The sequence below is a fragment of the Fusarium phalaenopsidis genome, assembly GCF_050370095.1.
Source record: "Fusarium phalaenopsidis strain FUZ10S chromosome Unknown contig_32316, whole genome shotgun sequence".
Taxonomy (NCBI): domain Eukaryota; kingdom Fungi; phylum Ascomycota; class Sordariomycetes; order Hypocreales; family Nectriaceae; genus Fusarium; species Fusarium phalaenopsidis.
In genome coordinates, this window is record NW_028145399.1 from 1,439,951 (window position 1) to 1,463,429 (window position 23,479).

At 55.1% G+C, this 23,479-nt stretch overlaps 8 protein-coding genes across 8 annotated transcripts; 5 read left to right on the top strand and 3 right to left on the bottom strand.

The window, feature by feature from the left end:
- Positions 1–347: 347 nt before the first annotated feature.
- Positions 348–2,215, top strand: LRP88_12020 (type-X family DNA polymerase; the record flags this gene model as incomplete). The annotated part of the gene is made up of 3 exons (XM_083248428.1): positions 348–1,185; positions 1,237–1,413; positions 1,470–2,215. 3 exons carry the CDS (start codon positions 348–350, stop codon positions 2,213–2,215), a joined length of 1,761 nt encoding a protein of 586 aa, XP_083095858.1.
- Positions 2,216–3,213: 998 nt separating this feature from the next.
- LRP88_12021 (MAPEG family protein) lies at positions 3,214–3,779 on the top strand (the record flags this gene model as incomplete). Its single annotated transcript, XM_083248429.1, has 3 exons — positions 3,214–3,248; positions 3,305–3,462; positions 3,523–3,779. 3 exons carry the CDS (start codon positions 3,214–3,216, stop codon positions 3,777–3,779), a joined length of 450 nt encoding a protein of 149 aa, XP_083095859.1.
- Positions 3,780–4,040: 261 nt separating this feature from the next.
- LRP88_12022 (M14 family metallopeptidase) lies at positions 4,041–5,696 on the bottom strand (the record flags this gene model as incomplete). The annotated part of the gene is made up of 1 exon (XM_083248430.1): positions 4,041–5,696. One exon carries the CDS (start codon positions 5,694–5,696, stop codon positions 4,041–4,043), a length of 1,656 nt encoding a protein of 551 aa, XP_083095860.1.
- A 1,204-nt stretch (positions 5,697–6,900) lies between these two features.
- Positions 6,901–11,157, top strand: LRP88_12023 (Arf family guanine nucleotide exchange factor SYT1; the record flags this gene model as incomplete). The annotated part of the gene is made up of 2 exons (XM_083248431.1): positions 6,901–7,255; positions 7,313–11,157. 2 exons carry the CDS (start codon positions 6,901–6,903, stop codon positions 11,155–11,157), a joined length of 4,200 nt encoding a protein of 1,399 aa, XP_083095861.1.
- A 548-nt stretch (positions 11,158–11,705) lies between these two features.
- On the bottom strand, positions 11,706–13,688 carry LRP88_12024 (signal recognition particle subunit SRP72; the record flags this gene model as incomplete). The annotated part of the gene is made up of 2 exons (XM_083248432.1): positions 11,706–12,891; positions 12,949–13,688. The coding sequence occupies 2 exons, from the start codon at positions 13,686–13,688 to the stop codon at positions 11,706–11,708; spliced, it is 1,926 nt and encodes a 641-aa protein (XP_083095862.1).
- A 3,649-nt stretch (positions 13,689–17,337) lies between these two features.
- LRP88_12025 (uncharacterized protein) lies at positions 17,338–18,771 on the top strand (the record flags this gene model as incomplete). Its single annotated transcript, XM_083248433.1, has 1 exon — positions 17,338–18,771. The coding sequence occupies one exon, from the start codon at positions 17,338–17,340 to the stop codon at positions 18,769–18,771; it is 1,434 nt and encodes a 477-aa protein (XP_083095863.1).
- A 1,881-nt stretch (positions 18,772–20,652) lies between these two features.
- LRP88_12026 (NCBP3 domain-containing protein) lies at positions 20,653–21,937 on the top strand (the record flags this gene model as incomplete). Its single annotated transcript, XM_083248434.1, has 2 exons — positions 20,653–20,736; positions 20,795–21,937. The coding sequence occupies 2 exons, from the start codon at positions 20,653–20,655 to the stop codon at positions 21,935–21,937; spliced, it is 1,227 nt and encodes a 408-aa protein (XP_083095864.1).
- A 304-nt stretch (positions 21,938–22,241) lies between these two features.
- Positions 22,242–23,171, bottom strand: LRP88_12027 (FAD-dependent oxidoreductase; the record flags this gene model as incomplete). Its single annotated transcript, XM_083248435.1, has 2 exons — positions 22,242–22,955; positions 23,115–23,171. The coding sequence occupies 2 exons, from the start codon at positions 23,169–23,171 to the stop codon at positions 22,242–22,244; spliced, it is 771 nt and encodes a 256-aa protein (XP_083095865.1).
- Positions 23,172–23,479: the final 308 nt, after the last annotated feature.

Below are 23,479 nucleotides of genomic sequence, written 5' to 3' on the forward strand. Positions count from 1 at the left end.
TTGACCCGACGAGCAGTTCGCACCACAAAACTAGCCACAGCAGAGAATCCAACGATACTTCTACTGCTCAAACAACCCTCCCAGGTGAACAACAAGAGACCGGTCAGCAATCATCACTGAGCGAGCGCCCAAGCACGCGCGATAGAAAGGCGAAGTCGAAACCGAAGCTTAGATTATACCGTGAATCCCTCGATGAACGAGCCAAACGTCTAGAGAAATGGCCGGCCGCCAAGCATACCCCTCCACAAAGTGTTCCTAACCATTCTGATACAAGCGCCATCAATCGCCCAGAGCTCTCATCTACATCGCCCATCGAGCTCGACCAGAGCGACACTAGCAGCTTTGTCATGGCCCCCGACTTTCCACGCATCTTTTTGCTTTCGACGCGTCTCAGCGTCAACGAGTTACACGAGCTCGAGAACCAAACCCCGACGTTGACATATGACATCAACGAGGCTAACGTTGTGGTGGGCAATATCTCGCAAGCGCAGCGCGCCAAGTTCGAGCTGAGGAAGGCGAAACTCGAGACTGTGCCCATCGAAAGCCCACAGATACGTGACAATAAGTCTCAGCAAACGTACACAACCGCCGGCATAAAAGAGAGGGACCCCGAAGATGCTCCCAGCTCAAAGCGGAGAAGAGTTGCTGAGCCATTGACACCAGATGATAATGATATTGTCAATGTTGTCAAACTGGCATGGCTAAAGGACTCTTTTGAACACGGAACTGTTTTACCCGTTGAAAAGTATCTCCTGTACCAAGGCAAGAAGGTCTCCCCAAAACATGCGACGCCAACATCAGCCACGGTCCAGCATTCTTCAACAACAAGCATACTAGAGCGAGCCAGACAAGACCAGCAAGCGCAACCGGCGAGCAATTCACCTCGTGATCGATCCAAACATCGTTCTCATACTTCAGCAACCTCAATTGATCATGTACCCAGCTTGATTCATCAGACAACTTCGGAGCATGATATCACACTGCCCTCAGTCCCCGATTTCCTTGAAACGCCCTATTCTTGTCAGCGGCCTACGCCGATGAACCCGCCTAATGAGGCCTTTGTTGAGGCCTTGATCGAGGTCAGGACCATTCGCCAACTTCAAGGCGACGAGGTTGGTGTCAGGGCGTACTCTACTTCTATTGCTACGGTGTCGGCGTATCCACTCAAGTTGCAGAACACACACGGTGAGTCTCACCCTGCCAAGCAATATTACATAGCTAAACACCCTATAGAAGTGGAGCGATTGCCGGGCTGCGGTGCTAAGATTGCCGAGCTTTGGCGTGAGTGGAATGAGACAGGGGAGTTGACGGAGGTTCGTAAAGCTGACGCAGATCCTATGGTCTCTGTACTCAGACTCTTCTACAACATCTGGGGAGTTGGAGACACGAGGGCACGCGAGCTTTACCGCAAGGGTCAGTGTCCAAGGTATAGGTCCTGAGGATTAGAATCGAAGGCTGACGGACTATAGGATGGCGAGATCTAAACGACCTTGTCGATTTTACTTGGGACTCGCTCAGCCGCTCCCAGCAGGTTGGGGTCAAGTTCTACGACGAGTTTCTACTCAAGATCCCGCGGGATGAAGTTGAGTCTATTGGCGCCGTTATACTGAAGCACGCACGGGAGATTGACCCTGGCTTTGAGATGGTCATTGCGGGAGGATATCGACGAGGCAAGTTGCAGTGTGGTGACATTGATGTCATTTTGAGCCACCGGGACGAAAACAAGACACTGAGAGTTGTGAACACGTTGATCCGGAGCCTTGAGCAAGCTCAATTTATCACGCACAACCTCGTAATGTCGCTCCACAACAGCGAGCGAGGACAGCGGCCAGTGTCATGGAAGGGCGAGGGCGCAAGCGGGTCGGGCTTTGATACCCTGGATAAGGCGATGGTTGTATGGCAAGACCCGAGCCAAGAGGACGCACCACATCGACGAGTCGACATCATAATCAGTCCATGGAAAACGGTAGGGTGCGCGCTTTTAGGCTGGAGCGGCGGAACAACGTTCCAACGAGACCTCCGACGATACTGTAAGAAGGTCAAGGGGCTCAAATTTGATAGTAGTGGCGTCCGGCGTAGGTCTGATGGGATGTGGGTGGATCTGGAGAAGGGCCCCGCTGGAGACGGAGCTCCGGATATGGAGGCTGCGGAACGGAGAGTGTTTGAAGGACTCGGGCTGACGTGGCGACCGCCCGAGGAGAGATGCACCGGGTGAGACGGGGCGGAGGTGTGGGTCCCGGCGCCGACAACTCGGCCGGAGCCAGCAAGACACACAAGACATTTAGGCGGCTATTTGAACTCGTATGTTTGCCCTGCACTCTTGGGTTTCTAGTCACTCTGTCTCATTCCTATTAGATCATGCTATCCGTCTTGTGTCTTGTGCCTGCTACGTTGTACATGACTCGTGAAATCGGGCATGAATAGTTGCGGACTTTGGGACGGAGTTGCGGACTTTAAGTCGAGCCCGCGTAACAGAAAACAAGCGCCACAGAACAAATCGGAAACTTGGCCGGAATTCAGTTAGGCCGTCGGCACAACCTTGCCGCTTCCGTCAGGGGCCATTAGGAAGCAACTGTGTGGGATATGGCGCTTGGCGCTTGAAACCCCCCGTCGTCTGGAGCCAGAGACTGGAGCTGAGAGGAGTTGGCGATTATCTAACGTCCGAATTCCTTTTGGGACCAATGGCCGCTTACATGAGAGCTGAGTAACAAGCCTTCTTTTGCATCGGTAGGAGGGGTTGTTTCCCCAGCCTCAGCTCATACTCATGATCGGGGCATCGGGCGGAGCGGGTCTCGCGTCGGCATCTCGCCTTTACACCCCCTTTTTTCATAGGCGACGATCCGACGACGTACCATCCAGTGCGGCACGGAGCAGGCTTTGATACGACGCGTAGAGCGAAAAAGAGTGTTTCGTGCATGTACGGAGTAATTACTAGCCAAACATTGGCCGAACTGCTTGCAATTAATCCCCCCCGTGGCATTTTCTGTGGCTTTCCCTTCTGGGTGGAGCTTCCCGGGGCTGGCCCGCTCCGGGAGATCTTGGTCCACGCGGACCCAAGTTTTGCAAGCCTGGCGAATATTTAAGGCTGGGAGACCACGTAACTATCTCGAGACTGTTTAACCTGTACACACAACTTTCTGAAACAACAATCCCATCTCTTGACCCTGTAGAACCTCCCTCTTCACCAACTAGCAACAACTATCAATCGCCATCATGCCTCTCACCATCCAACTTCCTGAGGAGTACGGGTAAGGATAGCTTCATCTCCAACAGTCAAACAAAACTCAACTAACACGGCCTCAAGCTACGTCCTCGTCGCCGCCACATCCACCTTCTTCATCAACACTCTTCATGTGGTGCTCACAAGCAATGCCCGCAAGGCCAGCGGCCTCAAGTACCCAATCCCCTACGCCAGCAATGAGTTGGCCGAGAAGAATGACCTCGCCTACAAGTTCAACTGCGGTACGTTGTGGCAAAACTCTTACCTCTCACCCCGAAGCCCTCTTACTGATTTTTCTCTAGCCCAACGATCTCACGCCAACTTCACTGAGAACCAAATCTCCTTCCTCGGTGCTCTCCTCATCTCTGGCCTACGCTTCCCCGTGGCCGCTGCTGCTATCGGCGGCGGTTGGGCTCTCTCTCGTGTCATCTATGCCGTTGGCTATTCGGCGGGTGGCCCCCAAGGAAGGATGCGAGGATCTATTGGAAGCTTCCTCTGCGACACCATCCTCAAGTTCATGGCCGCCTACACCTCCATCAGCTACGCTCTAGGCCAATAAGCAAGGGCTGTTGCAAAAGAGACCATGTTGTTGTTTCAATATTACTTGATTCCGTGTAAGAATAGGCCACCCACAATATTCCTGCGCCATTTTCCCCAAGCCCCGCCTTGTGTAGTGACCAATGGACGCCCCAATCTTTGTACCTTATAGCATGATATAAACAAAACCGAGAGTTCATGACCTATAACCAACCGCCCGTGTTCCGACCCATACGTTGCATATCCGTTCCCCTTGAACCAAGAGTTCAGTTCAGTCTTACCATTATCTCCGCATCCTTCTCCTCCTGAGCTCCTGACTGAATTGAACATCTTCCTCGCTAGCGGGCACAGCCTGTTTCTCATTCGCCTTTGCCCTGTGGTTCTTCTCGGCCTCCGGGAACCACTCGATTCCATTGTTTCCGAGGAGATAATCACCGTAGTACTTCATCGCGTTGAAAATCTCCTCTCCCGTTGGAATAATGTGTTCCTTGGGCAACAGAAAGCCGTAGCTACCTGTATCCCGAAGCTTGAGTTGGTAGCTGTAATGAGCTCTCATCTCGTGGTAGAACCAGTCGACTGCGGATCCGCCACCAGACTCGATGCGAGACCAGAAACGGCCCCCGCTGGATTCTCGTGCTGATACAGCACCCTCGCATGCTGAGGTCACTGTATATGACTCTCCGTTCGATAGCCGGATCGACTTGGCAATGCCTGCTGCGAGCTCCTCGAGGTTCTCCAGGTTTGGTGGATCGACCGAGCAGGTATAAGAATAGGGGTACAGAATCTGCTGGGAGTAGGAGTGCAGATCAATCAGGCCGACGAATCGAACGTTGTTGTTCCACGACGCATTGCGCGCCCAGTCAGCAATCTGGACAGCTTCAGTCGCCTGGAAAGGCTTCTCTCCTCCGTAGCTCTCAGAGCATGGGTCGCGCTGAACCCGTGAGCCATCCCATTCGTATCCATAAGCGCGGTCCAAGTCCAGCCCACGGCAAAATTGGAGGTTCGTCTGTTGTCTCGTCTTGCGCCAGAGCCGGTCAATGTGCCATGTGTACTCGAAGCCATCCGGGTTGGCGATCGGCAAAAAGACAATGTCAAACTCGTCAAGTAGCTTGGTGATCATTCGCTCCTTGCCGTAGCTTGTGATAAAAGACCAAGCCAGATAGTTGACAGTACTGGTTGAGATCCACTCGCGGGCATGGGAGCCACCCATCACCATGATCGTCTTCCTCCTAGGCGCATCGGGTTCAAGTACTGGAACACCCACACGAAGGGCAGGAATGTCGCGCCCCTCGTAAGACTTGCCAATGTTCATATATTCCACATATGACGGGAACATGGCCTCAAGTAGACGCATCCAGCGGACCACCACCGCCAGCGGCTGGTAATTCTGGAAAAAGAGGTTGTCACCAGGCGACAAATTAGTCTTGACCATGGGGGCAACGGTCTGAGGGTCGGAGCGCGTGGGGTTGCCATCGGTTGGGAGAGAATTGTAGACCGCGGCGGCCAAGTCGGGGATTAGAGTAGAATGCGAAGTGTGAAGCGACTTGGGGAGTAGGCTGAGCAGAGGGCCGACCTCATCGGTGTGCATTCGAATGTCGACGTAGTCTTCGGTAAACGCCCATACATCAAGGAACAGTCGAGCAGCGGCATCGGCAAGGGCGCCCTCCTCGTGGGAAGTAGTGACATTGAAACGAAGGACGAGCTGGTTGGCATACTGGGCGCGGAATTGGTTGAGGATGGGCGGCTGGTTGCTATCCTTGGTGGGGTGTCGCCCGAATATGAACTCGATCGCATTATCGCGAAGCTTCGTGAGGAAAGGAAACAGTCGAGTATTTGTCTTATCGGCGTGGGAATTAAGGCTGGCCCGTTGAGTATCGATGCCGGCGGCGTCGGAGGCCTGCAGCAGCAACAATGCTGCAGCGAGAAGCTTCAACTTCATATTTGACACGGGGAGCGCAGTCGGCGCAGCCGATTGATATTTCTTAATAAAAGTACCCGATGCTGAGGATTACCGAGCCCTCGGCAAGGGGAGTGATAAGTTGGATATGAGAGGCGATGGATGATCAAGTATGATGTAGTGGAATCGGAGATGGATCGTGGTCGCTGGATGCACAGCCTCAAGAGCAGGTGCCTCTGCGCAAGGGTGGAATAGGTACAGTGCGAGATTGACCAGAGCCACGGTCGGCCTGCCCCTCTGTAAGCGCTTAGGTCCGTCCTTGGTCCTCTCCCATTCTCTCCCTCCTGCGAGTTTCCCACTCAGGAGCAGGAGGAGAACCAACTGGCATGATGCCGTCGTCCGGAGAGCGGGGGCTTCTCGCTTGGGCTCAGCTTCCTGTCCCGCTTAGGTACCCAGGTGGTGGTGGTTGTGGTGAAAAGAAATGGATGTCTGGATGATCACCGAGGCTTAAGATTGCTCTGATCTCTCACGACAAGCTAAGTCCTAAGCGAATAGTTTCAACAGCCTCATTAAAATGGCGAACAGCACCGTTAATGTCACCACATGCTGCAACTGATACGCACTGAAATTGTCGGATTCCGCGGACAGGAATTCGACTTGGAACACCAGCCAAGCATTCTTTGCTTACTGTTGCCAACCGCTAAGATTGCACGGAGACGCGCCATCATCAGGCCCCCAAAAACGCTCGCCCTAGGACACGCCGACACACATGCACTGTGCACCAGCCACATCAACAACGTGAGGGACTAGCGCGCAAAAGCCTTTTACAGTGGGCCTTTCAGGTACCTCCCAGCCACATGGGATCCAGTGGGCTGGCACTGTACATGGGAGTCTAGCAGGCGTTGGGCCAATTGAGGCTGTAAAGTGGCCCAGCCCCTGGGCCTTGGTGGGAAGGCGCTGCATCAGGGTACCAGAGTGATCAAAGACAACTCGGAGCATCGACGACCACGAGCCTCGCGATCCCGCCCGCACTCGTCATCTCTTCCCTTGCTATCCGCACTTTCCCATCATATCATCGCCATCAACGCGCTGGAGCTGCCTCAATGATACCCGCCGCGCCTGGGTCAAGACTCTAGCTCGGTAGGTCGTCAGACGCCTGCCGCCCTGCCACGCTCTCTTGCCAAACGCCGCCTGGATCGATCTCGACAACGCCCGGGCTGGCCGCGTACCATGAGCAGTCGCCGCCATGCCTTTCCTACGCCGCCGCGGCAACATGGCCAGTGAGACCGATATACGCCGTCATACCTACTTTGCGTCCAGCACTTCCGGCGACCTCCCTCCTCCGCTGCCCTCCCAACCCGAACAGACCGATGATGATGATGACGGTCCCAAGGAGCAGCATGTCCACCCCCAGCCTGCCGAAGAATCAACCAACAACCGCCCAGAAAGCCGTCCCGAAAGCCGTCCGGATACCCCTCCGATCCAGGAAGAGAATAGCAAGCATCGTCGCTTCTCTGTCCTTCGCTTCCGCAATGCTTCCGACTCCCAGCTGTCTCTCCGAGCGAAGCAGCAGGCTGAGAAGCCCCCTCCACTACCGCGACGTAACTATCCCTCCTTCCTCTGGTAGATATAGATATAGTTGGCTGACGTTTACCTAGCACCCGAGATCATCACCACTGCTCCTACCAACGACTTCAATGGACCTAAGAAGAAACCGTCCCGCATGAGCCTGGCCGCCAAGTTTCGCCGTTCGACAGACATACCTCGTGATGATGATAGTTCCAACCGTGCTTCAGGGCGCCAGAGAACACTTCGCAAATCTTTTACAGACGAGAGGCGCCGTCCTGCGCTCGAAACACTGGAGGAACCAGAGTCTCCCCGACCCTCTACAACGGCTACGCATAGCAGTCCTAACGGGACTGTGCTGACGCCTCCGGGAAACCGACCATCCGAGTCGTCACGATCGGATGCCAGTTCCAACGATCGCCTGTCCCACCAGAGTTCCTCGTACCAAAGCCCCGAGACGACCCCCAAAAAATCCACTGGACGCTTCAAATTGCGGAGGGCGAAGAAGCCACCGGAACCACTCTTCCCCTTCGCGCATCTCCAACAGAGAGGAAGGGCACCCCCTGGGATATCCTCCGTGTCCTCCCTTGGTATCTCCACCACTCCGCGCCCGGCATCCGCACAGAGCGGCGGAACGGCAGGGGGAAGTACCACCAAGGGCGAACAGAGCCATCGACCAACCCAGTCGCCTGGGGGGAACTTGTTCGCACCCGGGGGAGATCAGTCGGGACATTCCTCTCCAACCAGGGGTAATCTTTTGCGAGGCAGGTCCTCGACCATGAGCTCCATGGGCCGCGACTCAACAGATGATCATCTTCTACCTCCGACAACTCGCACATCGTCTTCTACTGGCCGAAAAAGCTTTGGTGACTTGTTTGGGTTAAGCCGCTTGCGCCAGAATTCCGAGCTTAGTCGCCAGGGCACTCTGACGCCAACAACTCCCGGATCGATTGGGTCTAAAAACAATTCATTGCAACTCGCAAGAGAATCATTCGTCCTGCCAGAGCGCCGAGAAGACGAGTCAGCAGCCAAGTATCTCGTCCGCGTCGAAGATGTTGCCAGCCGAGGCATCATTGCCGCTACCCTTTCGAAAAGCGCAGACACATTCATGACATCTGTCTTGAGGAGTTACATGCGCAGCTTTAGCTTCTTCGGCGACCCCATGGACATGGCGATTCGCAAGCTTCTCATGGAGGCCGAGTTGCCCAAAGAGACGCAGCAGATTGACCGGTGTCTGCAAGCCTTTGCGAATCGCTACCATGAGTGCAACCCGGGGATTTACTCATCACCAGACCAGGCCTATTTCATTGCATTTTCCTTACTCATCCTTCATACTGACGTTTTCAACAAGAACAACAAGCACAAGATGCAAAAAGCGGATTACTTGAAGAACACGCACGGGGAGGGCATTTTTGACGACATTTTGGAATGCTTTTATGACAACATCACTTATACCCCCTTTATCCATGTTGAAGACGAGTTGGACGTAAATGGCGACCGCTTTGCTTCACACAAATCGAGGCGAAACCCTCTGATCTCATCGACAAGCAACGACCCTACTAAACGGGCCATCAAGGAGCCCATAGATCCATATACAGTGATTCTAGAAGGAGCCATGGATGCTCTGAGGCCAAACCTGAAAGACGCTATGGACCTGGAGGACCACTACAACTACTTAGGCACTGCAACTAGCCTGAACCTCAAGGACCTCCAAAAGACCTTCTTCAGGACCGGTGTGCTACAGATCGTGTCAGCTCGATCCCGTCCGGACGCTTTCATGACGGAGCAGACAGCGACGAACCCTGCGGAAGCTCACCCTGGCATCGTTGATATCAAGGTGACCAAGGTCGGCCTCCTATGGCGCAAAGATGTGAAGAAGCGCAAGGCACGCTCCCCTTGGCAAGAATGGGGTGCCATTCTCACAGGAGCGCAGCTCTACTTCTTCCGCAATACAGGCTGGGTCAAATCTCTGATGCACCAATACGAGAATCATATCAAGGCCGGCCATGACGGCATCCCGCTGATATTTCAACCGCCGCTGGAGGAGTTCAAACCGGACGCACTGATGTCGACTCACGGTGCCGTTGCTCTGCAGGACGGGACATACAAGAAACACAAGAATGCGTTTGTCTACGTGCGACAGGGGGGCTTGGAAGAGGTGCTCCTGGCGGACAATGAGGAAGAGATGAACGATTGGCTCGCCAAGCTTAACTACGCTGCGGCTTTCCGCACAACGGGAGTCAAAATGCGGGGGGTCATCGGTGGGAATTATGACGGACAGGGCCGAAGAGGCATGCGACGACTTGACAGCTCTGACGCGGCCACGCTCATTCAAACACCGACAGGACCTGTCTCGATCGCTCGGAGCCGGATAGACCATAAGATGGCGGAAGATATCTCGGCTGCTAGGCGAGATGTCATGCGACAGAAGATTGCCGAGGCGAATGAGAGCTTGCAAGAGGCCCAGAAGCAACTGGACGATCAGCTCAGAAATGCACGCCATCTGCAGATCCTTGCGCCTATCCAACCGAGGACGAGAGAGCAGCTCCTGTCGGCTGCAGCTCGCATGTCTGCACAGTTGAAGTGGACTCGCCAAGAGATCTGGAAATGCAAGTGTCATCGTGACATTCTGATCCAGGATCTTGAAGAGGAGCACCCGACCCCGGAGTATACCCCAACCCAACAGCAGCCTAACCGGCCTCCTCACAGGACTGGTTCGCCTACTCCGCGCTCTAATACTACACGCAGGGGATCGCGGGGAACGCATCATTCAACAAGCGATGCCAGCCCTCGAACGCCAACAGAGCCTCAGGCCGTCCACATCCCCTACCCAGCCGAAGTCACGGAGGATGTGGACTCGCCCCTGGACCAGGTGTTCCAGACGCCCCCTCAAAGCGCCACTCGCCGTCGCCACAGCTCGCGGGATCTCACATTTACTCGACCGGAAGCTGGCAGCACAAGGCACGGCTCTATCTCGAGCATTGCGCAATCCCCTGTGAAATCACTTCCCTCAACCCCACAAGCGAAGCCGCCGTCATCGCATGACGAACGAGCTAGCAAGCCCTCGCGGCAGTCTGAGCATGGCAGCCAGCACGACCCTGACGCTGATGAGCGAGATTTCTTGGAGCAGGCTGGCCTTCTTGAATCGCGACCCAGTCGTGACCCTTCAGACAAGGCAACCATGTCGACGGGTGCAGACGGAACCGTCGAGCGTGGGACTTCTATTGACAAGGGTGATAGGAGTAAGATCCGCCGAAGTCTTCAGCGAACCCTTAGAGAGGGCGCTGGGCATCTCTCGCACCATCGCAACAGCAGGCGAGGTAGAGAGGTCACAGGATCAGCAGAGGAGTCGGGACAGGACCAACAGCTATCCAGAGGCACAGGCAGCTTTGTGGTCCACGGCAAGAAGGCATCTGTCATCAATTTCGGTGATGGACTCCAGAACATGTCCCAAGACGAGAAGATCCGCGCACGAAAGCAGTCGCAGCAGCAAGAACCGCCGTTGTCGCCCATGCCTAGTGGTCCTGAGGATGATGACTTTTACTCAGCTGTTGGTGTGCCAATGGAGTCGCATGAACGGATGGAATCGCATGAACGGAGGGAGTCAGTCGCGAGTGCAAGCACGGCTACTGCCAGAAGCTTTCGAGAGCTTCACAGGAAATACTCGACCGCACAAGCAGCCAGAAGCACTTCGGCTGGTGGGAGACTGACGATCCCCTCGGACACTGAAAGCGAGGTTGCAGTCAGTTTCTCTGATGGGCGGCGAAGCCCCCTGCCCCCTATTGAAACAGAAACGGACGAGGAAGGTGATGATACCAGTGAGGAAAGGGGTCGGAGCATCAAACGAGACGAGCTGGAGAGTCGCGGCTCGGACGCGGAATCGCTGCAAGGCCTAGAGCAGCGATCCAGCCAGCCCATGCAGCCCGTCAACGCATGATATTTGAAAAAGGAGATAGCGGGAGGCTCTTGTGTGACATGTACTTTGTGTGTATTTAGCGTTCTTTCTTTGTGGGAATGGGCTGTCAGGGGCATTTTGGCTTGGAGCTTTTCCTTCGTTTGCCAAGGGCTCAAACAAAGATGGGTGAAAAATGAGTTATTACCAGGGGAGAGACGGCCTTGGTCAGAGGCTCGGTGGTTCCCACAAGATGGTGGACGCCGAGCCGACATGATGAGGATTCATGTGTATTTAGATATTGCGGTGTCCCTTGAGCCCGTGTTGTTTTGCTTTGTCGACTGTTGAGCGGGCTTCATGATCTATCTTGGCGGAGCACATATAAAAAGTAAGCGTTAGAATTCCATCACTATCCCCCTTGCTGCATTTACATATACTTGGGTATCGAGAGATGTCGTTGAAACAAAGTGATGTACAAGAGCCTAGAGAGTATCCGAGAAGATGAGTGTTCATTGGTGTCTTGCTATTTCCCTTGACATTGTGACAATGTTGCGAATCAACATAAATCATTAGAGTCATTGAAACGAGATATTCTACTTTCTACCCTTCTTCTTCTTCTTGGAGCTTTGGGGAGGCGCCTTTTCCACCTTGACGCCTCCTCCGCCTACGAGTTCCAGTGTCTCTTCCTCCTTAACAATACCTCCCTGTGTCTCGCCAGCCTTCTTCTTGCCCTTCTTGCCCTTGGGTCGGTATGAGCTCCGATCGCGCAGCGGCAGCCATCGCTCAGGGTCAGGCTTGGTGCCCTCCACGTAGTTCTTGGGCAGGCGGATCTTTCTGCGGCGCTTGCGCGTCTTCTCGACCGACTCAGGAGCTGATCGCTTGAGGGACTGCGAAGCCTTGCTGCTCGCGGTGGCGACACCGGCACCGAGAAGGGCAGTGATATCGATGCCTTCGATGAGAGAGTCGACTGCGGGGAGGTTTCCGAGGTATTGCTCAACATGGGAAGGGTTGGAGGGAGCAAGGGATGCCACCAAGCCAGCAGCAGCAATATCTGAGGCCTGTTGCTCGTTGATGAGTCTCTGGAACGAAGAACCAGCGAGCTGCAGGTCCTGAGCGTTGGACGACTTCATCAGCTCGATACCGGCCTCCTCAAGTAGCGAAGTGGCAGTGCTGTGACGAGACTGCCAGTGTGTCGCCGCCTTGACGAGCTCAGCCTTGGCGGATGACTCTCGGCTCTGGGCTCGCAGGAGTGTTACCAGCAGGGCGACAAGGCCAGGGCTGAAGCGGGCATCTAGAGCATCAGGAGTCTCGATCTTCTCGAGGCGTTGCAGGAATGACTCCAGGATCGACAGTGCCGAGCCGGTGTGACCGTTGTTGAGTTGTATTTGAACAAGAGTCAAAGCGAGGCCGACATCGAGAGGTCGCTTCTTAGCTAGGTTGTGAATATTCCGTAGAAGTTCCTTTCCAGTGGTTCCTTGAGAGCTTGCAGCAGCATTGAAGACAGAGAGAATGCCTGCGTCGGCAGATGTCGTGGGGTGCTCGACGTCTTCAAGGAGAGCCTCGGTACGGCTCTTGACACCAGGGGCCTTGAATGCTTGAAGATCGATGGCCAGCTTGTTGCGCCGGAGGATGTTGGACTGTTGCTTGAAGAGCTTGGCATGCTCTTCTTTTGCTGCCACTGATGAGAACTTGCGTTTAAGCAAGTGGGGGTTCTCGACGTTGGGTTCCAGAGCCACCAGGTTGTTCTCAGTGATCAACGAGAGATCAATATCCTCGTCGCTTAGGAGATGATTAGTTTGTAGGTTCACGGGGCGTATTCAAGTTTAGAAAACCCACCTTGAGCCTGGTAGTGAGTTGTATAGCTCGAGGGCCTCCTTAAGCTTGCCCAGTTTCGCATAAACAAATGCCTGTTGAGCGAGAATGGGTCGCATCTCAGACTTCTTATCCTCCTGGGTAAGATCATCAGAAGCGTCGCAGAGCCTGGCAGCACGTAGCAAAAGCTCAGCGGCAGTCTCAAGAGAGCCCCGAGCAATATGCGCACAAGCAGCATTGTAGCAAAGTTCGAAACCATCAGAGTCCTGAACCGTGATGGCATCCACTGACGAGTAGCCTAACCAGTCAGACTGCGCAAAGGTAGCTCGAATGTTAATTCCGAGATCGTTCTCCTCATCAGAAGCGTCAGTGTCGAGAAGGCGGCTATATAAGGAGCGTGCCTCGTCGAATCGTTCAGCTCGATAGGCAACTTGCGCAGCGACATGCTTGAAGCCCCGGCTGCTCTCAATACCGGCAGATTGCAAAACCTCAGTAGCCTCCTCGAGCTTTCCTGTCTTGTAGAGCGCGTATGCATGTTCGAGGACACATCGAGAGAGTAGGGCGGTGCTGCCTTCTGCGATGGCGCGCAGGGCGTCGTCGAAGCGATCGAGCTTCAGTAGGGCAACAATGCGGGTGTGCTGGCTGACGACGTCGTTCTTTTTGGCCTTGATGGCAGCGTTGGCGGCCTTGAGCATTTCATCGTGGTCTTCGATGGAGGCCTGGCGAAGCAAGGCGCTCAGAGCGGCGGCAGGATCTGGAGACATGATGGCGGCGCTATAGAGACGAATGCATGTCCGGGTGAAGCGAGGTTGATGGCGATGTCAGCGACGAGGTGGTCGAGACGACTCGAGTAAGTGATCCTTCTGCAGATCGTATCGTCTTCGTCACCGCCTACCGCCGTCTTCGAGTGTTGCGTAAAGGTAGGTCGCGGATAGCTTCAATATGGTGTCGTATGTCCTGTCGTGATGTTCTGTCCGTGGCGGGGCACTTTCATTGCTCAGTGGCATTTTTGGACTGCGGGGCTCGCCAATTCGAGCTGTTCTGTGGCAGCCTCGACAGTGTGGTTTGTACCGTGTAAATTTCTATTTGTACTGCCACTCAGATATGTCCCTGAGTTGGGTTCTCCTGCCTCAATCTTCGGTTGGTGGTGTTTTCCCAAGGACGAGATGACAGGTCTTTTACAAGTCTTGAACCGAAATTTCTTCTTAAAATGAGCCTCTAAACGGGTTCCACCACTTCTTGCGGCCTTGCACCTCTTCAGCATGGGGTGAACGAGGCAGATATGCCGTCCACACATCTTGATCGCCGTGCCCCTGCCTTGACCCGCGCCGTCTGACTTCTCCCAGCTTGGTGGAAACCGACGACCTGGTTACGATAGAGATGCGGTTCCGGTCTCCGGGAGCCTCCGGGGTACGTTCGGCTCCGGGAGTTTGTTGGCGATGCCGATCTGCGGACCGCATTCCCCGCCGGCTTGTGGTTGCGGATGCGGATTTCCTGCTCCTTGTCTTGTCTCGCTTGGACCGCCCTCCTGAGCCTTTCTGAGATCTGATTTCTCTCTGCTGGTCATTTCGGCGAGACTTTTGCCTCCCCCTACTAACCACGCTGCCCCGGGATCTGGAGCTTACTGTTGAGCCGACTCTGCTCGACAGGTCGTTCATGGCACGAATGGCATCCAGGCTCGAACCATTCGACAACGCCATAAGAGATTCGTAGTCGACAGGCTGATGCTCATGTCCTCCCAGGGCGTGGACGACATTGGCCAGGGCGGTGGTGAGCTTCTTTACGATATGTCTCAAAGCAGATCGCGCAGGAGCTGGGGCATGCTTCAGATCCACGGCTCATTTTGTTTCACAAATATACGCAGACATGACTCACCATCGCCCTTTTCAAACCGAGCACCATTCTGCGAGAGGCGCGAGGAGTATGCTCGGCGAATTCGGGCTCGGTCAGAACGAAGCGAGCTGCTCAGCTCGGAGCGGGTCTCGCTGGCGGCTGCCTCATGACGATTGCTGCGGAAACGCTTGAGGAGAGACAGGCAGTCTGTATAAGTGTCGAGCAAGGAGGCAACAGTGGCCCCAAAATTGCCCATGATATGGTGTAATAACAACTCGGCTCGGCGGCGTGGCGTACAGTAACAGCGACAACAAAACAAGACCCGAAACTGCTCCGCCAGATTGCATAAGAATCGCGAGACGACGTTAAAGGGGCCCGCCACAGGGGACTGCACGTGGGCGCAAACAAGTTCTTTTGCAGGAGAGGCGTGCTGTGGGTGTCAAGGGACAGGCAGTCAGCGGCCCACAGCCTCCCACTCCCGCCCACAGTCATCACCCACGACCACCCACCCTGATGTCCGTTACGTACTGCGTTTCCGCTCGGAGCATTCACGGATGGGGATCATGATCGATGGCGGGTGGCCTTGGTCCAAGCTCTCGTGTCCACGAATCCGCACACAAGAGAGATTGGGGATTTCACACCGTACCGAGTCCAGCCGGTTCCAGAGATCCATGGCCATGGATCCATGGAAGGATGGATGGATGGATGGATGGAGACAAGACTACGACGTACGCATTGTAATACCGACTTCGGAATGTATCCCAAAGGGACCCGCTGATGTGAACCTTGGCGGACGTGAGCCCAAACGAGCAAGTTTGTTTGATAACCCTGCATCAACAATGGCGTCGATAACGGCGGCATTCGAGGAGCCAAGGAGCCAAGAGTGCAGGCGGAAGGGCAGAAGGGAGACTTTAAAAAGGAAGCAGAGTCAAGAAATAACGCCCTTAGGGCCGACTCTACGAGCGACCTGAGTAAGGTACGGTACAGTAAAGTTGGGCGGGCGTTGGGGGGAAGTGTGACAGGTGACACACCGATGACGGCTTCGCCCTCCCGTCAATCAGGTCCCGCGATACTACGGAACGGGGACCGCGAGAACCGGAGAGATCAACAGGCGCAAGCGGGTGCGGGAAGAGCCACAAGAGGTCAACACCAGGAGCAGGAGGGTGAGGCCAATCTTGGCAGCCAAAAGGGTGTGGGGGTGGACCAGCCAGAGAGCGTCTGCTAATCAGCTCCAAGCGGCCCGCCCTTGTCGTCTCTTGTCTCGACCCAAGCGTCCATCAATCACCAGCGCAATCCCGACCACGGATCACAACTCATGATGCAAGAGCCCTGGCTCTTTGAGGTCAACCCCTTGCGCCCGTCACGACCACCGCGTGGCCGCCCCCAACTTGCTCACAACCACCCATCCATCCATTGTCCTTGCCTTTGTGGTCCCCCAAACAGACGGGAATACACATGGGACAAGACACACAGGCACCCAGGGACCGAGAACCAAGGGTCAAAGAGTCATGGGAGCCTAGGGGGGGGTTCGGGGGTCGGGGGGTCCAGCCAAGCAAGCGTGGACGGGTTATCAATCAGTGCCAGGTGTGGGTGGGCGTCCATCCGAGGGAAGAAAAAAATTTATCGCCCTTCTGCCCATCAATACAGAGCGTGCACGCGCGCCCAGGGTCTGAGGGTCCTGCGGGCTGGGACAGTTTTGGACCAGAGTTGGCGCGTCGCAGCAAATCAAGACGTCTGCGCTATCTGGGTCCTCTGGGTCTTTGCTGGGGCTCTACTGCATCCCCTGAGTTCCCCGTGCCCCTAGCTCTGCCCTAGATCCTTTCTTCAACCTCTGGTGGGTGTTCTCTCGGCGTTCCGTGGGCCCTTCCCGGCCCTCCAAAGCCCTCAAGGTCCTACCAACACGTCCCCGTGGTGAACTTGGCCGTGGGCCCCTTCGCGTGGGCCTGTCGTTTGTCCCTCGCTGCCGCGGGCCTTTCTTTGCCTTGCCTGGCCTGGGTTCTGGGGCTGCGCTCCGCTGGGCTACGTACTGTACTGGGCTCTCCGTGTCCTGGTCGCGTCCCCCCACCCTCGTCGTCGCCTGTGGTGCCATGGCCCTGCGGGTCTCGACGTGGGAGTTGTGATGCCATCAGCCAGCCAGCGGGCGCAACCGGTCTGGGATTCGTGGGTTGCCCGTCGACGTTGATGGCGAGAGCGGATGATAACGTCGCAGCAGTGGATCCCATCCAGCAGCACCCTTTCGGGTCCGCTAGCGAGATACCTCGCCCAGCATTTCGCAATCGCTCGCAATCGCCGTTCCCGTCGTCCTCTGTCCGCCTCGACTTGACATTCAGTCGCCTCGACCCGCAGACCTGGCCCGCGTACTCTGCTAACACGGTTGGCCGGAATCGCTCAACCCAGCATCCCTGGGGCTTGAATCTCGACATCGCCCTGCTTTATGATTAGAGCCGCCCGCCTGCTGCCCTGTGGGTTTTCCCTTCCGTGCTCCATCTCATATCTGGCTCCCACTGCCGCCGACCTTTCCATGGACGACGTATCTCGCCCTCGATCCCTCTCATCGACGCCTAGGTTCGACGAACCCCAATGTCACCACCTCCCTCTCGCTCTCCCCCACCGGCCTCGACGCCGCAGCTCGACGAGTCTCAGCTACCAAAGGGACAATGTCGCTACATCCTCATGATCCCAGAGCTCAAGGGCCAGCGGTGCGGCTGCATGGGCTTTGACCACAACAAATCGCTCCCCGGTGCCACATGCCACTGCGGCCATCTTTCCTGCTTCCATGTCCCTTCGGCGGACGCGCCTTCGCCTATCAAGAACAAGGCCGAAATTGAACTCATCAAGCAACGCGTCCGGGAGATCGAAGAAAGCCTGGACAGGAATGACCATGATCGCCTCTCAGGCTTGATCTCTCGCATCAGCGAGTTGGAGGAGACTGTTGAGAAGAACAAGGAGGAAGCTTCAGCTGAACTCAAGGGCTCCTATCGCAATGCCTCCGCCGCATGGCAGCTTGTTTCCCAGTTGGAGCAGACGGTGAAGAAGCTGCAGGAAACCGTCCAATCGCATGACGAGCAGATGACCAAGACGGGAATACAGGTGGACGAGTTGGTCAACCGTCAGCTGGAATTACTGGATAGCGACGAAATGATGGAGGAGAGAATCGAGAAGCTGGAAAGTGCCGAGCCCTTACTATCACCGCCCCAAGATATCGACTCTGCCGACACACCTTTTGAGCCCTTACACCTATCACCCACACCTATCAACACTCAACAACAACCTATCAACCCCCCACAACCTAACCAGACATTTCGATCCCCAGCTATTGGACCCCTGAGACCGTGGACGATCCACGTCTCCCTGATGCCCTCCAGAGAACAGCCATTTCCGTTTGAAAAGGACACCACCTCATACAAGAGATGCCTCTCCCGTGGCTTACACCGAATGATCGCAGTGGAAGGTGACGATGCCCACGCCTTCACAACCGCCGTTTCGCGGGCCTTTCAATCTCTGCTCAAAGGCCGGCCGTGGATGCCTCTGCAAGCAAAGCTGTGCGATGCCGAGCGTCTTCAAGGCTTGCCCATGCTTCGACAACTGGAACCCTCTTTCATCCACGGTCAATACGACAGGGCCTTCCTTCGACAGCACTGTGCCGTCCTCGACGTAAGTGGCAAGATGGACTCGCTGTACATTGCCATGGAGCACGACACGCTGTCGTGGAACTTCCTGAAGCGATCGCCCATCTACCTCGAGGGGCTTGAATCTGCATGGGAGCACGACGTCGTGCTTGACCAGAAGGACGACCAAGACCCATCATCCAGAGATCACTATGGTGACGAGGGGGGTGATGAGTCACCCCCTGCTGGCAACATCGTTGGAGCCTTCAAAGGGCTGAAGCGCAGCATGTCTGAAGTATCATGCTCATCAAGCCTGGACGACACAGAAGGACCCCTCACGAAACTGCCACGGACGTGCAAGTCGTCCCGACTAGAAATGCGACGCGGAGTCGAGACTGCGCGATAGGATGAGGAGGGATCGGGACGAGAGCATGGCACCAACAACTAAACACCATTTTGCGATTTCACTCACGGGCATTAGAAAAGGGACACCAAGGGATTATGAAAGCGACTGGTTTTCTCTGCACTGGGCATATAATTGGGGCGTTCAGACACTTTTGGGAAACTACTATTATGATACCTCGGGCACTGCACTGGCCCGTCTTTTGGAAGAAAAGAAAGGCTCGCTCTTTTTCGGGATGGTATGGCTTGGGAATAAAGGGATTTGTTTTTTTTGGATTTGGATTTGGTTAGAAGCATAGACGTAAAGAGGTTGGAATATCCATCCCGATACCTGTACATGTACACATAGGAAGAAGAGGATTCCTCATGTTTGAGCCTTTACTTGCTACCTACGATACGATAACGATTTTGCCACGAGGGGTTTCATGTTTCACAAGCAGAGCCTCGCGGGCGATGACACGAGAGATGACGGTGTATCTGCCCTGGTCCAAGACATGTGTTGGGATGATATTGGTCTCCTTTGTTTCCTCTCACCACAGCGACAACAACACAGCTTGGCTGAGATGCTTTGACAATAGATAACGCCATACCGCCCCCGGGTGGTATCGCTTCCACTCAGCCACCGGTGTCAGATAGAACCCCTGCACCTCAGGAATGGGCCTCATTGGGCCGATTAGATCTTTTTTTCTGAGGCGGCATGAGGGCCAAGGTGAGATTTTCCCATGCCGTCCGCCCGTCAAACGGGTCCTATCACGGTGGTGGGGGTCGGTGAGCCTCAAACAGAGGCGGTCATGGCTTTCAGTCGCGTATACAGGCTGAACAGGGTCTCTTTGTACCCAAAGAACTCTAATCAAACTGCCGTGTTGCTTATCTCGGTTCCGGAGAGCCGGATGGGCATCCCGTTTGTTCATGTCCCAGACCGCCTTATGACCGTTTGTATTGGATCTGCCGGCATGAAGTTGCTCTCGGCCATGACGTCGGGCGTAAACATTACCTGCGTGCACTATGTTTGTTTGTTTGCATTAGGGCTATGCCAATATATCCATACACCGCGGCGTGTCGTTCATGTCAGATAGGTCCTGAACATCTGAGGCCCCCTAGATAATCTTTGTCGTCACGTGAGACTGCAGATATGTATCCAATGCTCATCATCAATGGGGTGATATCTGGACGTGAAGACACATGGTAACTCTTCACACTCGTTACTTGCTGATTCAGGATCAAGCCTAGTTTGTTTGCTGACGAGTCATTATATGCAATAACCCATCATGTCAAACTGTAATTCAACCGTTCAAAGTCCTACAACCTTGTAAGATGGAGAGGAAGCCTTGTCGTTGTTTCATGCAGCCAGAGACGATGAGGCTGAGATCAACGTGGCATCCCTGTGAGGGCATCGTCACAAGGCAGTCTGCACTCTCCAAACTTTGACCAGGGTGTTGAGGCGATCTTTGAAAAGCCAAGAACCGGTTCTTTCATCCCATCTTTTGATCGTCAACGGCATGGCATTGGATCCAATGGGAAGTGTTTGTTTGCGATGCTAGAGTATGAACGGCTTGGACGTCCCAAGTTGTAGCGGCTCAGCGGGTACCTACAGCGCGGAGGGCGCCTGGAAGCTTAGCGGCGGAGAAGCCGGGCTCTTACTCCGATCGGCCCATTTGGGACAACCTCCAAACGGGACATCAGCCTCAACCTTGGCCTTTTCCACATCCTTCTTCCATCTTGAATCACAGCCTGTGTAATAAATTTGCCCTCGACATTTAATCACGGCATAGCGAAACTCATCAATGCTCTTCTAGCTTGTTCATCTCTCCTCTCCTCTCCTCAACCACAGCTCGCAACTCGCTCCTCTTCCGTGCTCTCTACATCCACACGCAGCCTCACCACCATGGATCTTGATATCGAGATGGACGACGCCGTCGACACGGCCCCCGACGCGCCCGTTGCCGATCTCGGTCGCGATGACATCCTGGTAAGACCAAACCGCTCTGCCTCTCTCCGCGACAACTGGATTTGACTCCCATTATCAGCAGCCCGACGAACCAGAAGAGCCTGGTGAGGTCGCCGACGATGAGCCCGCTACAACCGACGACTCCAAGACCCTGATCCCCAATAAGATCCACATCCGGGGCGTCGACACCCTGCACACCTCGGACATCAAGGCCTACGTCAAGGCCCATTTCGGCGACGTCGACAGGGTCGAATGGATCGACGACTCGTCCGCCAACCTCCTCTTCCCCTCCGAGCCCACGGCGCGCGACGCCATTGTCGCGCTGAGCTCCGTCCCCGTGGCCGACGCGACCGCCCTAGCCATCGGCGAATCCCTCCCCGCGAAGCCCTTTGAGGGCAAGCCAGAGATTTCTCTCCAAGTCCGCTTCGCCGTCGCGAGCGACAGGAAGCAGGCCGGTGCCGCCCTCCGAAGTCGATACTACCTCCTCCACCCGGAGCACGACCCCGAAGAGCGGCGCAGACGCAACCAGGAGAACCGCTCCAGGTATAGGGACCGCGATGGTGATTATCACAGGAACGGTGGTGGCAGACGGCGACGAAACTCGGACGACGAGGTAGAGACTTATGAAGCCAGCATGTACGACGACGCGCCCCGTCCGGAACGGAGAAGGCGCGATTCGGACCTGATAGATGAACGACCGCGCTCATACGCCCATGAGAACCGAGGAAAGGAACTCTTTTCTGGTCGGAGGTCACAGCGAGATCGGTCTGCGTCGCCGGCTCGCGACGGTGACGGCGATGACCTCATGGGCGAGCGAGCCAGTTCTTCCGGCAACAGACACAGGGCGCGCGCGCTCAAGGATCGCAGATCAGCAGACAACAGCGCCAAGGAGCTGTTCCCGGTCAAATCGTCTATTAAACAGTTTGGCGGAGGAAACCTGGACCACCTCGAGGCAGCCATAGGATCGGCGGGTCTGAGGGAAGAGGACCGCCCCAAGATTGTTTCAGTACCGACCACAAAGCCCAGCGGCAGCAGCGCGTTTAATATACGCGGCATGGCGAACCAGCAAGGCAGCGGCGAGGGCTTCTCCATCAAGGGAGCCGCGGGGGCTAACGCTCGAGAGCTGTTCCCCTCCAAGCTGGGCGGGAGCAACGCGGGCAAGGAGCTGTTTGGCGGTGGAAGGTCCAAGCAGCGGCAGAAGGCCGAGGATCTCTTCTCCTAGGAGGACGGGGGGCGAGGAAATGGGGGCTTTGGGTCAACTATGCGGATGCATTGAGTTGGGCTGGGCTGGAGTGGTGCATGCATGGATATTGGTGAATAGATTGGTTTTGATACGATACCACGGCGCAATAAAATCAGCAGCCATAGTCTGGGCAGATTGTCTCGTCTCTTCTCTGTCTTTTCTTGTCTTGTCTTGACTTCTCTTGGTGTTTAAGATATTGCCTTTTACGGATAACTTCCATCTTGATATTTCGAGTTACCCTTTACATGATGTAAACGACTTTATCTCCTTTGGGATCTCAGATCTACCACCACTTCTCAACCAGGACTCGTCTCTTGTCAAGTCCTCCCTCTCCTGTGAGGCCTTCAACAAGCTCATCCGTCATTCCCTGAGGTCCACACACATACACCAGCCCCTCGTCCGTTCTGTCCCCCACCGCCTCTCTAATATCTTCAACACCAAACCGTCTTGTCAATACCTCAAACCTAGCGTTCTCCACCTCCTTGTTTGCTCCTCCCGTTGCAAAGGCCTTCAGCTCACCCTTAAGCTTCCCATGAGCAAACCAACCCGCAATCCTCTCCAAGAAGATAACCTCCTTGAGTCCTCCTTTAGGCACCTTGCTAGCATACAGAACCCTCACATCAACATCATATCCCCCATCAGCGATGTGTCCCATCATGCTAACAAGCGGGTTAATGCCAACACCCCCGGCAGCAAACACCACACGACGTATCCCACCCATCGGCACATCCTGCGGCGGGAAGACATAGCTCCCTCCTACTCTCACTTGGAGCGTCGAACCTATGATTTCAGATGGCGGCTGCCACAGCCATGCGGCGGGCGGGTTCTCCGGGGACGCCTGCACGGCGAGGTCAAAGTATGGCTCGTCTGCGGAGGAGGCGTCTGATGGCCGGGACGTGATGGTGAAGCCGCCTGGCTTGTCGAGGCCGGGGACGTATGTATCGAGCCATTGGCCGGCAGAGAACTGCACATCATCAGCGAGGTTCTTCATGGGTATCTAATGTTTGACTTTAACGTGCCTTGACCGGTCGAGGGAGCAGCAGACGGAACGACCGGATTCCCTCATTGACCTGCTCTATCTTGCTGAGCTTCACAGGCAGAAGGCTCTGCCAACCACGTGTAAGCATCCAATCTCCATTGTGACGGGCATACTAACCTCATCGCGAGGCTCTTGGGCCGTTCGCTCGAGGTGAGTAGTCCGGTTGGTCGACATGGCTACCACGAAGGGCTTGACTGGACGGATAGTTGAACTTTGATACCAGGAAAGCACGCGTCTATACGACAGCGGGATCTTGATTAGCATAAGTAGAGGTTGTCCCAAGTGATAGCTGTTCAAACAACAACGGTTGATCTGCATGCAGTCTTGTGTCACTCACTGTGGGGTTCACAAGTCTTAGACTCCAAAGCCAATCGATCGTCAGTTAAGCTGAGTAAGGCAAGAAACACCAAAGACGCTAGTGTTTTAATATCAACAGTGCTCGACATTTCAAACGAGTTTAATTATTGAAATTTTGTTGCAAT